General features: G+C 40.9%; 2 protein-coding genes across 3 annotated transcripts; one reads left to right on the forward strand and one right to left on the reverse strand.

The window, feature by feature from the left end:
* The first annotated feature begins 4,156 nt into the window (after positions 1 to 4,156).
* On the forward strand, positions 4,157 to 8,492 carry pcolcea (procollagen C-endopeptidase enhancer a). Its single transcript, XM_085797518.1, has 9 exons — positions 4,157 to 4,259; positions 6,239 to 6,347; positions 6,441 to 6,699; positions 6,851 to 6,975; positions 7,091 to 7,227; positions 7,332 to 7,666; positions 7,758 to 7,835; positions 7,913 to 8,083; positions 8,173 to 8,492. The coding sequence occupies exons 1-9, from the start codon at positions 4,171 to 4,173 to the stop codon at positions 8,301 to 8,303; spliced, it is 1,434 nt and encodes a 477-aa protein (XP_085653644.1). The 5' UTR covers positions 4,157 to 4,170; the 3' UTR covers positions 8,304 to 8,492.
* A 951-nt stretch (positions 8,493 to 9,443) lies between these two features.
* On the reverse strand, positions 9,444 to 13,028 carry tmem88a (transmembrane protein 88 a). Of its 2 annotated transcripts, none has more exons than XM_085797520.1 (4): positions 12,795 to 13,028; positions 12,507 to 12,641; positions 11,089 to 11,399; positions 9,444 to 10,241 (listed from the first exon to the last, which is right to left on the reverse strand). In XM_085797520.1, exons 3-4 carry the CDS (start codon positions 11,380 to 11,382, stop codon positions 9,960 to 9,962), a joined length of 576 nt encoding a protein of 191 aa, XP_085653646.1. In that variant the 5' UTR covers positions 11,383 to 11,399; positions 12,507 to 12,641; positions 12,795 to 13,028; the 3' UTR covers positions 9,444 to 9,959. The 2 variants fall into 2 exon arrangements, with proteins under 2 accessions (XP_085653646.1, XP_085653647.1); XM_085797521.1 differs by having other exon boundaries at positions 9,455 to 10,241; positions 12,507 to 12,575.
* Positions 13,029 to 14,456: the final 1,428 nt, after the last annotated feature.

Below are 14,456 nucleotides of genomic sequence, written 5' to 3' on the forward strand. Positions count from 1 at the left end.
CCATACCAGCTGCCACTGAACCAACAAGAGATATATATTTTAATAGGTACCTCCATACTATTTAGATTTGCACCATATCTGTAAGTGGTCAAATTTTGTAACGTAGAAGGATTACCTAAATGAAAAGGGACCGGTTTGTTTTGCTATAACACCTAATTTGTGTATCAGAATATCTATTACAGGGTTTGAATTTTCAGTTAAACACCAGAATATATGACTCATCGGGTGCACTGTTGGTAACATCTATTTAAATACAATAAGAAGAACTGATAAAATGAGAGGCAGTGAGGCTGAAGTTATTAGGCCCTATTTGTGTCACAGATTTTAATCACACTGTGGGTGTAATATCTCTCACCATCCAAGTGTAAAATAGACATCTTATGGCTCCATTTAGAGTTTAAGATACATAAAATGGACACAAATTCTTGACATGGTTTGTAGTTACAGTTTCTAAAGAGGTTTAGATGCTGTATTTAATGGCTTTATTACTAATTAATGAATCAGTAGTGCTTTACAGATCAGTTATGAGCCATTAAAAGGAAAAGCATAACACAAGAGCTTGCTTAAGTAGAAGGTGAGATGCACAAACATTTCCACAATCTGGCAACCCAAATGTCTTCACTATTAAAAACTTAGCCTATTAGACTACTGTAGCTTTTGTAAATTAGTAGTAGGCCTTGCAATTCAAATGGCATAGATTACACTTCACTGACAGGTCTTCACAAGTCTACCTGTCTACACGTTGTGGCAGTAGTAGAAGTAGTGAAGGTGTATAGAGTATCTTTGGTAGTAGTAGTAGTAGTAGTAGTAGTAGTACTAGTAGTAGTAATGGCACAGTCAGTCTCGGGAGCCTCCAGTCAGTGAGAGCGTGAAGCACTTCCGGTGACTTTTATTTTGGAGGGCGAAAGTGCGGTAATGTCCTAATAGCCATGTTTCCTTTTCAGTCATTTTATCGCCAGTTTCCTTATGCTTAGATACTTAACATAGCCGATTGACAATAACACCGGACCACCGGACGCGGAGTGCATGTTCGTGCTCGCTGAAGCTGAAGCTCACAGATTGCAGCGCTGACATATTCATGCTCATTCCCTATTTGCTTTGTCATCGTACAATACTCTCGCCAGCGTGTGTCTGTGTGCCAGCGAATGACTGACTGAACCATGGCCTCAAGTCAAATCACTTGTCGGTCCAAAGCACACCGGGTAGCACAGTGTACCAAATGAAATCAGGAGAAAGGGAAACTGAACACGGGTTATTCATGTGAGCCAGCCCCCACACAGCAGCTCCTATGTAGTTTCATGTTTTTACCACCAGGTGTCGTCGTTACAACTTTTAGGGGACATAATCGTTTTGTGGATGTAGGCTTGACAGTCAGTTTATTGCACACTTTCACTGCATGTCACCAGTTCAACTGTGTGTATATAATATAATATAATATAATATAATATAGATAGATAGATAGATAGATAGATAGATAGATAGATAGATAGATAGATAGATAGATAGATAGATAGATAGATAGATAGATAGATAGATAGATAGATAGATAGATAGATAGATAGATAGATGAAAACTGTATTTAATTTTTTAGTGGTTTTTCAGTGGGCTATTATATTGAGAGTACGTATGGAGTGGGAGAACCCTGCCCTCAACCTCACCTACATTTATATGGTGCTATTTTTAAGTAGAAGCTGCAACAACAATTCAACAATTCCTTTTCTTTGACCTCAAAGTTTTGGCCAATTAGTCAACCACTGTCTGAAAGTTAACAAAGTCATGCCTGGCTATGAGTCTGTCTGAAATTTCCACTGTGCTTTTCATATTTTTTTGAAAATACACCCAGCATATTTGTGTCTAAAAAGAGTCTTCATTCCTGTTTCCACTGTGGAAGGACTAGATACTTTTCAAGCTATGAGATTGTCATTACCTTCCCTGGACTTTCTGGGAAATGATGACGTGTCTTCTGAAAATATGCCATGAAAAATAAAGGGAAGGCTTTCAACAAAAAGTAAGATACTGTTAGTTTTTGTTATACAAATATATGCCTTCACGGTCTGTTTTAGGGTCTTTAAGATTTCACTTCAGTGTAACTGACTTTTATTGCCAAATGAAGCAGACTTGTCCACACATTTCATATTTCCTCATAAAATGTGCAATGAAGTGTATCCAGGAAATAGCTATTGTGCTTCACTGACACCCTCCTTTAACCAAGAGAGAAACAGACGACTCAGGTTCTTGGAACTGATGACTTTTCATATTTCAAGTTTGGAGCCTTCTAGTGACTAGGTCCCTTGGGAATCCTCTGATTAAAAGCAGGATACTATTATTTCAAGTCAAATTTATTATCTCAGTGCATGTGTTTCTATTTATTCCTGACTTTCCGTGAAATTTGGCCTACTGTATTGGACTATATAATTGGAAGACTGGTGTTTTTTTTAAACAGTGAGGGGACCACAATTACAGTGGACTGATGGTCTGGTGAAATCAACAGTCTGCCCTCTAATGTGGCGCGTCAGGTGAAGTTGTGTTTCTCTGAATCTGAAAGATTGTCTTGGATGTAATAGGAGACTAATTTGCAGAGGGAATGTGTGGAGTAATAATACAGTCATGTGTTGGCACGGAGAGGCAGGGACATGACCTCACTTCACGGTGCATTCAAAAACAACTTCTCACTTTGCTAGACTGACTCCCAGATCGTTTTTCATTTGTTTTCCATTTTTCTGATTTATCCCTTAAATCAATCTTTCTGCTCCCTTTCTACACCCTCTCACCCAACATATACTCCCCAATGCTTTTCATTCTGACTCTCCAAGAGGAATGTGCATTCAGCTTGAAGGATTCGTCAGAAGTTATTGTAGAATCCTACACCCCTGGCTTGGATTCCTACTAAGTGTAAAGGTCACTGTAACTCCCACACATAATGGTAATACACAGTTGTGGTACACTCAGAGACTGTCCACCCCCCAGCAGACTCTGCACGTCCTTGCATTCCTGCTCCTGCTGCCTCTTATCAGGACTTTGGGTTAACACAAACACAGCACAGCAGGACCAGGGAATGCTCAGGCCTCAAGCTCTGCATGACCACCAAAACTGTCAAAGTCCTCAAGCCTTTACCTGTGGCACCAAAGCTATTTCGGGCTGGCCGACAAGTTAACTAAGTAAAATCTCACGCTGAGTAGGTCATCTACCACATGCAACTGGAAACACAATCCTTTTAAGGAAACGCTGCTTTTATAGGCTGTCCAGTCTGCTTGCTCCAGACTTTGATCAAGGTGTAGCAGCTGTGCTGTGGATCAAAGTAGCTGATTTTATTGCATTATTGAAACAGCATTGCCCCATTAGGCCTCAGTAATGTGAGCCAGAGGGTTCACTCATCAGCAAATCTTAACAGAGAAGGAATACTCCCCCTTCAAGAGTGTTGTTCTTTTAGCCCGGATTGCAGGGCAAAAAAACACTATGGCTTAGATGTTGTGGAGCCAAAGGAGCCCCTGGGGATCAGGGAAATATGGTCACTTATGCTTGACACTTTATTGTCTAGGTCCTTATGGATGCTGTACATTTAACTAGGTGACTAAAGTTTATATATTTGTTGAAGAAATGGTTTTGTCTTGTAAAACAAAGAGTGTTTTTGTGGAATGTAAAGATTTATGGCCCTACTTGTTGAGCGCTACAACTTGTTGAGCCTCAGGCTGTGCCCCCACCTGTGCATCCAGCCAGACGCACTGGACTTTATGTCATGTCTTAACTAAATGTTAAGATTCTTTCACCTTCACTTTCCACCATGTGAAAAACCAGAAACATCCATTGTAGAAAGATGCATCCTTTCTGTCTCCCCTCTGTCCTTCTTTCCTAGATGTCCCTTCTTTTCTGTTGAAACCAGGGTTATTCTGGAGTAAACATCTGGCTTTAATTAAAGCCTTCTACTCCCTCCCTTCCCACTCACGTCACCCCCCTCATGGCTCTTTCTCACTGCTGTTGTCCTTTAAGCATCTGTCTGTCCCTTTATCCATTCTCGAACTCTCTCCCCCTCTAATTCTTTCCCACTCATTCATTCTCTCCGCCCATCCTGCGTTAGCAACCTCCTCTTCCCCCCTGTTTTTCACCTCTTGCCTCCTGCTGCCATCTCCCTTTTCTGCAAGTCTGCTTTGCTTTGTGTGTGCACACAGCATCATGACGCATGTGGGTTGCATATGGGGTCTCTCCTTGGTCCTCTCTCTGAGTTTAGGATGGACGAAGGCTCAGCAGACGAATTACACCAGGTGAGGTGCAGTTTGAGACGGATGTGTGTGTCCTAGAAATTGTGTTTTGTTTTTGATTAATTATAATACTACTTTATGTGACTCTGTTGATGTTATAAATTAAAATCATAGTTCTAACAAAAAATGAGAATTTGCTAATTAATAAAGAGTCTGCAACATTAGAAATGCTCCAAATTCTTTCCTATCTCTGTAAGTAAATACTTTCCAGAGGACTGTTTGATTGGGCACAGAGTTGTCCTGTTGGTTTTTGGCTCATGATATGAGGCACACTGAGTTTGCAGTGGTGGAGCCGCCACAGATGTTAATGCTTTTGGCTCTGCTTGTGGGGTCGAATCTGAGCAACTTGGCTCTGGCTCTGGACATCTTGGCTCTGATCAGCAAGGCGTCTGGCTTTGCTGGGGTCCGACTAGCTGAGCTGTTATGCAGCTCTTATTGTTATTTTCTTCCTCCAACAGCATGTTTACTTTTTTATAACTGGGGATGTAGGACAGATGTTTTTCTAACCTTCTCAATTCTTCTATTTTGTGACATTTTCACAGCTGACCCAAAAAAACCTCACACTATACAAACAGACTATGCAAAAAAAAAAGGAGGAGAAAAAAAGAAAAACATTATAATAACAGGCTTATTCTTCTTGGCCCAGAAAAGTATACAAAGGGGTCTAATGTATGCCTGTTGGCAACAGCCTGAAATAGGAAATTTTCCCCTCTGTGAAATGACATTCAGTGAGCTCCGTGAGTGTTTGGAAAGCAACAGAATTTATTAGCTTACATGAAGTGACTGTGAGGTTGGAAAAGTCTGTTAGCTGTAAAATGTGCCTGTCAGCTACATCTGAAAAACTGAGCTGTTCATGCTTCTTCACTTTTATGACTTTAAAGCAGCAGTTCCATAACACTGTTAAAACATGGCACCTATCCAAAGTCTTGTTTTTTGTCATAACAGTAGCATTGTCGGGTCGTCACTTGCTATGAAAATCATCAGTTGAGAGTTGTAGTGGCCTACTTAGTAGATAGCCTATGTGTCAATGCTCTGAAGATAGAGTTCAAGTTAAAAAAAAAAAGTTTTTTAATGTGAAGCATTATCAAAATGTAGCACAAACGATTCCTGCTTAAAAGGGATGAGTGATACAACAAGTGGACAATTTAATATTCAGAGCATCCACAAACCAGTTATCAACTATCATCACCAAACTATTAGGCTAATACCCTAATCTAGGCCTAATATTTTTAGTGTAATCAAAATTATGTCAAAGCAAACAAGCCCCCCAAAAAATGCTACCAAATCTGGCTTTTTACCTCCTGTTAGCTACAGCAACAACAAAGTAAATTTATTTTAAATTGACAATTAGCGCCAGGAAGTAAACACAACACACTGATCAAGCCTTTACTCTTTAGTTTGACAGGGTGGCACATACAGGCTTCATACCACTACTTACCTAAGTAGTTAGGTAGATGAGGTTGTCAATTTGGTTTATTATTCAGTGGCAAAGTGAACAGCCAGTGTGGCATTGTAAGCTAGCGTCTACTTGAGCAAAAAAGAAAGACAGTCTGTCTAGCCACCTTTCTCTAAGGCATGTCACAACACTAAGTAGCCTAACACTTCAAGCTGGTGTTGCCATTAACACTGTCTCTTTACTGTGATCTCACAGCGCCCCCTAGCCTGTTCGCCCACTATAAAATTTGAAATAACAATAACAATGATAAAATGTCCTGTATATTATCTTAAATTACACAGTGCATTTATTAGTTCATATTCGATAGTGTTTCCATAAAACAATCAGTAGCTATCAGGAACTTGACTTTATTAAAGTAAGCCCTCAAAAACAGATAGTCTGCCTGCTAAATCATTCAGAAAAAGTTACTTGTATCTGGGGTGGAGGAGTGTCTCACTGGACTTGCATTGATGCAATTCTGTTATTTCACAGTCTTGTCTTTTGTACTTTCCACACTACTCACTTTCCACGGTCTCCTTCACCACAGGCCTGTGTTCTACTGCGGGGGCGACCTTGTTGCAGACTCAGGGTTTGTTGGCAGCGAAGGGTTCCCAAGCTTCTACAAACCTAACAGCAAATGCACCTGGCGTATCACTGTGAGTCACCTACCCTGTCTACATACTGTGGCCTACTGACTCCTTCCTCACTCAGTCTCTCTGTGTCTGACTCAAGTACAATCTTGTTTCCAGGTTCCTGAGGGAAACGTGGTCATGCTCTCCTTCCGCATTTTTGACCTGGAGGCTGACTCACAGTGTCGCTACGACTATCTGGATGTTTACAATGGTCATTCCAACTTGGTGCAAAAACTGGGTCGCTTTTGTGGAACTTTTCGGCCTGGCGCTCTTATTTCTACCACAAATACCATGATGTTAGAGATGGCATCTGATGGAGAGACGCAGGGTAGAGGGTTTGTGGCCTATTTCAGTGGAACCAAACCTTATGTTGGCGGTAAGTGGCCACATTTTAGTGTGATGATGAATTCTAACCTCAAAAATACAAAAACAAAATACAAGTAAACAATTTATATTCAAGTCAGTGAATCATACAACTTTTCATCACTACAACATAGAAGATAACAGCTTTGTAAACCATATTTCAGACGAGCAGTCCTGTGGTGGGAAGATGACAAAAGCCCAGGGAGAGATCTCGACGCCGAACTGGCCTGAAAAGAAATATCCACCAGGAACCAGCTGCTCCTGGCTTATCACAGTGGAGCCAGATATGGTTGGTTGGACAGTCACTCTCAGCATGCAAACATTTCATTTTGCAGTCTTTACACATCTAAGAAGGAAGACCATGATCTTTTGAAGTCATATTTCTGTGTCTGTTTGCCCACCAGGTAATCCAGGTGAAGTTCAACAAGTTTGCCGTGGAAGCTGATACCTATTGTCGGTTTGACTATGTGGCATTCTTTAACGGTGGAGAGAGGGACGATTCACGCCTTATTGGAAAATACTGTGGCGATGAGGCCCCTCAGTGAGTAGCAGATGTTCTTTAAGCGTGTTTGTTGTCCATTCAAGTCATTTTAAATAGTCTGTCCATAATCTAATAATCTCATCTGCTTCCCAACTCCTTTGCAGATCCTTTATTTCCAGCGGCAATGTGCTTCTGGTCCAGTTTGTGTCTGACCTCAGCGTGACATCGGATGGATTCCTTGCCCAATATAACAGCGTCCCTAAGGGTACTCAGATCACACCAGTTGACTCAGGACATGGAACAAGGACCATTCCCCAAAGACCTCCAGTGGTACCCGCAGCACCTAAACGTCCAGTCACTGTGCAGCCTACACCTGTGCCACCTCCTGCTGAGCCCACAAGGAAACCAAGACCAGTCAAACCTACGAGGGGTCGTGGACAGGACAACCCCGGCCAGGACAGGAGGGTGCCAGTCACAAGACCAAATGGAAAGAGGCCTGGTGAGTGAAGTTATGTGCATGATGTGTGTGCATCCATAAACAGAAGGTGTTTAAATCTAATGTATTGTTGATGTGTTCTTTATGTATTTAGTGCCTCAAAATCCGCTGTGTGCTAAAGCATGTAAGAGAGATGGAACAATCAAGACCAGTTTCTGTACCAGTGACTTTGGTAAGTTTCCTACTGTTTGTATATACAGCAAGTAACCAATGAGGTATTGTTTTCTGACTCAAGCTTCCTGTTTCCAGTGATAACTGGGAAGGTGACCTCCCTGGCCCCTGGGCCCCGTGGCACTCTTCTTGTTAGCGTCTCTCTTATTAAAGCCTACAAGGCAGATCGACTAACCATCACACAAGTGGGAGAAGCTATGTCTGTGAAACTGGTGTCACAGTGCAAGAAGTGCCCAGTGCTCCGCAGAGGTAAGAACTCTTAAACCCTATGTTAATATACACAGCAGATCATTAGTATAGCACTGATTGATCTGATGGTTATTTTCTCTCTCTGATAGGTGCCAACTACATTATCATGGGTCAAGTGGATGCAGATGGACGCGGCACTCTGGCACCTGGTGCATTCACAGCTCCCTACAAAGCTCCACATCACAAATTATTAGCAAACATCCAGAACCAACCTTGTTAATTTACACACATCCACCCCGGCAAAGGACATGAGGACCAGATAACAGACTCCAAAATCCAGAATTTACAATGTGAAATACATATCTATTGAAGCTCAATACTGCAGTAAAACACAAGTCATTTATTCAAACACATGTCAAACCTTATGTTTGTAATTTATATATAAATAAAGGTTTTTATATCTCTTTCACATGGTGTGGCAGCATAATGATTTACACATTTTCAGATGGGGTTCTCTCACTCATTGTGCCTGTATAATGTGTATGTCTCCACCTAGTGGATTTGAAGGGTAATATAAAATGAGCTCAGAATTAAGTACTCTTTACAATTTTGACAAAGCACTTGTAGATGTAAAACCCTGTGGCGATGAGACACATTAGTTTAGGTAGTCTACAGTGAAAGAGTCACTGCTTACATAGAGATGAATGATCCTGAAATATTACCTGAGTTTTTAAAAACTTTGGAGTAAAATTAGCACAATATATTATAAGATTCACACCTGAATAGCACAATGTGAGCAAATTACAATGATTCATAGCATGTTTAGCTTTTTCTGATTCATCCTAATTGGAGTTAACAGCAGCAAACTCTAATATGCATTCACCTACTAGTCACTAAACAGTCAGAATATGCATTATGCAATATTTGAAAAATATATTCTTTAATAAATATGCAATACTGATTACAAATTATTATTTCTAATACACTGAAGAAGTATATTATATCTGAAGTCTTTGTTTTTGTGTTTTAAAAACATCTGGTTGCAATTTTACTGTTACTGCAATTTTATTAACCAGTAGAGGTTGAAAAAGTAAAAAAAAATAAAAATCCCCTCCAAAGTAGATTACATGGTGGCTTGAAATATATATTTTTTCTTTTCTTTTTATTTTTGTTATTCAAAAATATATATATATTCAGGACATGGTATTCCCACCAGCTAACTGAAAGCTTTAGTTATTGCATGGATACTTTGTAGATTCAAATCAAAAACTAGTCATGAATTACTATTGAAGACTGAGTGAAACTACACAAAATATAAAGTAGTCAAATGTTCCCACAACTTATACATTGGTGGTTTGATGGTTTTACAGAAAATACATTCTGAGATGACCAGTCCGAATGATGTATACATAGGTATACTAAACAGACAATACTTGTTACTTGTTTAATTGTTGAGTTTCTGTAGACAACATGTTCTCATCACATAATGCTACAATCCAAGGACTGGATGGATGTTTCCATATAAGCACAGACAGATTTTGTTTATCAAATCCATTCAGTGTGTTTTACACTTCTCGCCACTTCTTCTCTATCACTCTATCACACATGAAACTGTCTTGTTTCATAGTCATTGTTCAGTTCGCAGTTATATGAAAAAACTCAGCTTGCATGGCGAGCAACACTTTATTGTAAAAATGTAAAAATAAAAAATACACGTGGAAAGTTATAAAAAAGCTAATATAGTCTTCCAAACAATCAGTATAAAAGATAAAATATCATGGATTTTTACAATGGCAGTAGAAAAAGAACTACAATGGCAATTTGCTTGAAGAAAAGAGCCAGACAACCCACAACAAACAACAAACAGCCACCTCTAGACACTAACTAGGGATGCAACCCCATACAATCCGCCTCTCCTCTCATCACCTCTCCTCTTCTACACCCATACACTGCCCTTCCTCTCCCTCTCCGAGCCTCCCTGCTGCCCACAGCAGCCACCCCTTCGTTGGCGTAAGGCAGGCAGGTTCTTGTAGACGGCACGGCTGTAGGGAATGAAACACATGCCCAGCTGGAGGTGTCGGGCCAGACGACAGTAAGCAGCCAGGGCCAGGACCAGCAGAGGGGTGAGCAGGAGAAACCCCACAACCAGCAGAGCCACACAGCCGGTGTCATCCAGAATATCATCTGAGCAGTACAGTGATGTCCCATGGGGCTGCACCTGGAGAACAGGAGGAGGAGGAACATGGATTTATAATAGCATAATCAAGGAGGATACTGGATACATTAAGATTAAAACCTGCTAAAAAGTGCTATATAAATGAAATGTACTTACTTACTTACTTACTTAGGCTACTTACTTACTTAAAATTACCTCAAGCTCTTAAGTATTTTCCCTAATGAGGTCTCAACCAGTACCCTGGTTCCATAGTGCATACTAGTTAGTTTTGTGTATGTAGTCTAGCTCCACTGGAAAAGCGAAGTATATGAATGTGTCTCTCAATGTGTTTTTCATTGTTATTGTTGCCTTTTGTGTTGTCTACTTTTTTAAATTATTTTTTTTATTTTTTATTATGTGTAATGTTGTATTGTTTTGAACTGTTTTTATGTTATTGAGACGGAAACTAGCATCCTGCTAAAATCTGGCATATTTACATGTCCTTATGTCCATTAATGTGCACTGTCCCATTCTAAACAAATAAATAAAATTAATTCGGAAAAATAGCTATCCACTAAAACTGTTGGAGAACTGTTGATGTACAATGAAGTCCCACAATGCATTGCATACAGGAACTAGAGCAGCTTAGTCACAGCTGCAAAAAATTAAAATTAAGCCCCAGGAAAATCTTGGAAAACAGTGTCAAATCCCTGGAAAAACACCTTCTCTTCCCTTGAGTAGTTTAATTGGCAGTGGTTTGACTGACAGTCTGTATCATTTCCTGTTAGTACAAAGTGTTTCTCATATGTTAACTTTAGGGGCCGTCCATTTATGACCTGTTGTTTTAAAATCTGCACCTTCTCACACTTCTGTCACTCAAACACAGATGATTTTCATAGGAGATCATTACCGTGGAATGGCAGAGGAAGCCGAATGTGATCATAGTAAGAGCAGGGGTGAGGATGGTGCCGAATATGACGCTGGCCACCAAGCCGTTGATCAGTGCGATGACCAGGTTCTGTGCAGTGACCAGCACAGAGCACGCCCAGCAGTCTAGAGAGCCCCTCAACTCCAGGGGGCTTTCAGCAGTCTCGCTTCCGCCCGCTGAGTATGGAGGCGGCACCACGACCCCTGACCCCACTCTGGAGGGGGAGCGCGACTCAGACATCGTCTTCTCCAGCGTCCCGTTCCGTGACAGACTCATCGTCTTTGTGGTTTAAACTGCAGGAAACAAACATCATATAAAAATGAACCAACTCAATCTTCTGGATGGTAGCGATGACTAATTTTTCACCTTGCAATCAGGACAAAACTTTTACATTTGGGGAAAAAAAACAAAACAATAAACTGTGTTTTTTCCCCCCAACACTTAAAATGTTGTGTGTTATTCAAAGTGTGCCAAATATTTTAAAATAGTTTCTCTGTTTTTTGTTGAACCTAAATTCTTCCATTCATGCCCTGATCTCGTCCATCTCGTAAAAACATGAAAAGCTAAGGACTATAAATCCATTAAGTACTGGACTCCTTAAATATCGTGGTGAAAGGTGTGGAAAGTCAACAAAGATAACCGCACAGCTCTAAGTGCAAGGAAATGGACTCCACTGACCCCACCTCCAAACTTCAGGATAACCACCACCCAGAACAATGAGCCAGCAGCAGCTGGAAAACTCAAAGAAGTCCAACTAATGACAGATCTGAAAGTCAGAGCAATGTTATGACTTTTATTTTGTTGTGGTTTTTTTCACATTAATGGCACTGTGATCTCTTACTCTAGGTCATTTCCTTGTTATTACATAAACTCTGACATTCTCTACAGACCTGATCATTTCCACGTGACAATGGAAAGATCCACCATTTCCCCCTGTTTTCAAGTGGTAGTAACTACTGTTCTAGTAGCCCACCATGTGAACGCAAGAAATCACAATGATAACACAATATATTTGTCCCGTCAACAACATTTTAAGCAAATTACCATTCAGAGACGTCACACCTGCCCGTTCCCATCATGAGCTTGCTGTCTGTGATGCTTCGTTTCATCCCACAAACCTGTGGCCTAAGGAGCATTTCTTAAACAGGTCAGCCTGGAGCTCCAGCACTTAAATTACGTCTCTATACAGCCTTGTTATCGCTAGATTTTATCAACTCCATCACAACTAATTAATATCCGTAATCACAGGAAACCACATGTTGTGAGGAAACATACTCCAAAGGTTGTTTTTTTTTTTAGAGGTGTGTACTGACATCATTTAAGATAAATTAACCCTTTCGATAGAGCCAAGATTGGGCTTTTTTTAAATAACAGTTTCAAAAAAGGTGTTTTATACTCACTGTGTTAAAGCTGGTGATGTGTCCTCTTGTAGTTTGATGGTGGCAGCAGATGATGGGACCCTGAGAGACCTTAAGAGCGGTGAGCGGTCGGAGACAAAGAGAATTTCAAGAATTTCCTCCTGATGTATGTGTTCCCTGGTAGGTGGTATCCAAGAAGAGTTGAGTTTCAACTGCTTAACAGAGTCTAAAAAACTTCTCCTTCAGTTTTCTGGCCTATTTTCAAATTTTAAAAAAAAATCAAAAAAGGAAAGAAAGAAAAAAAGTTGGTCAGATGATCAGATATTTTACCTGCTGTTGTGAATCTAAACCTCAGACCTCTCTGAGTGGGTCAGAAAAGAGCTTTGTAGAGTTGAAGCAAATTCTGCTTTCCCACCAGCTTCCCCGCTTCCTTCCCTGACATTCTGTTTCCTCACTCTGACTCCAGTCCTGAGATATGATTGAGTGTGTGAGTGGTTACGAGTGTATGGGTGTGTGTGTCTGTGTGTGTGAGTGTGTATCCTGTGTTGCCTCTAATGTGAATGCACAGAGAGCAGGCTGGGCTGTGTTAAAGACTGCTGCTGCTGGTGGTGGTGGTGGTGGTGGGCAGGGGAGCAGGAGGGTTTCTGTGATAACCCGTGGAACCAGGGGGAGGGTGGAAGAGTGTTTATTTGGATAGATTAGAGGAGTCAGGGTATGCTGCCCACTCCACAGCACTTTACCCCCTCCCTTAGCACTTTCTCTACTCCACCGTCAAATACAGATAGGTTTGGCTTGTCACAATTCAAAAACATCTAAACTGGTTTTATGTTGATTTTCAAGATATCAAATGCAACTTATCAGAGTCTGAAGCTTTCGAACAGACTTACACAGAATTCAGACTGCACCACATCCATCATCACCAATAAGACAGGACATATCAACTATACTCAGCAAAAACACCAAGCTGTGAAGTAAAAAAAAAAAAAAAGGCAAAGGGCAAGCCAGAGTTGTTGAAGATACGTTTTCAGAGGCAGGAATGACAGAGGATTGGCCCTTGACCTTTTGATGAAAAACAGAGCTCTGCTTTCAGAAAACATAAGGAAATGAGGATCGGGGAGAACACTGACTAATTTGGCGGGGAAAAGAGGCTATCATGGGACTGATAAGAAACCAGAGGGGCTCAGTTCAAAGGGTGAAATTAGTATTTTGATATGAAGTCTCATTTTTCCATCTCACTCTGGACATCTTTGTTTATTTTTTTCTACACAGGAGTAAATATATGTACTCCCTGGAGAGAATCGGCTTTTGAACATTTTGTACAAGCAGCAATGATCAAAGAGAACATGGCATTAGTGGTCTGGCTCAAAAAAATGTGGGAGCAGTGGATGGTTTTGCCATTAACAATGCCACAGTGTGTGCTGTTTATATGCGTATGTCAGTGTCTGAGGGGGCTGGTAGAGGAAGAGCCGCCTTCCTGTCCTTGGAACTGGGAAATCCGCTGCTGTGACCAGGCTCTGCTTTGAGATGTCCCTACGTCTCAGCTTTTGGCAGCGTCATGTCCTTTAACTATGGAGACTGAGACAGGAATAGATGACTGTTTCAGTACGTATGGTGCCCTGATGACTGTTACCTGCTTGAATGTGTTACGTAAAATATCCTGTTTCTGTTTTTTTATATATAGATTTGACAATGCGGGGTATGACTGTGTCCTTTCACGCAAGCATCCAGGACATTTGACTGCTTAATAATAGGGAAAACAACAATGTCAAAATCCTTGAAGGTTGATCGATTTGACTGACACTGCTATCCCTGAGGCTGTGCTAGTAGCATGGCTAAAAACATGGGTAATACAATAAACCCACAAGTTCGCACATGTCTCTGCAAGAGTTGTTCCGCTCAAATACCGGTTCAGTATTTATATGTTCGAAACAAGGCCCTACAGTAGGGGAGAGTGGGGTAAGATGAGCCAGTGGGTAAGTTGACCCACCCCTT

This window comes from Trachurus japonicus, chromosome 14, assembly GCF_045865225.1.
Source record: "Trachurus japonicus isolate A0001 chromosome 14, Traja_1.0".
Taxonomy (NCBI): Eukaryota; Metazoa; Chordata; class Actinopteri; order Carangiformes; family Carangidae; genus Trachurus; species Trachurus japonicus.

Coding starts and splice junctions, on each gene's coding strand:
- pcolcea (XM_085797518.1), top strand. CDS start 4,171: ATGACGCATGTGGGTTGCATATGGGGTCTCTCCTTGGTCCTCTCTCTG. Junction 4,260..6,238: donor CAGCAGACGAATTACACCAG/GTGAGGTGCAGT, acceptor CCTTCACCACAG/GCCTGTGTTCTACTGCGGGG. Junction 6,348..6,440: donor AATGCACCTGGCGTATCACT/GTGAGTCACCTA, acceptor TCTTGTTTCCAG/GTTCCTGAGGGAAACGTGGT.
- tmem88a (XM_085797520.1), bottom strand. CDS start 11,382: ATGAGTCTGTCACGGAACGGGACGCTGGAGAAGACGATGTCTGAGTCG. Junction 10,242..11,088: donor GCTTCCTCTGCCATTCCACG/GTAATGATCTCC, acceptor CCTGTTCTCCAG/GTGCAGCCCCATGGGACATC.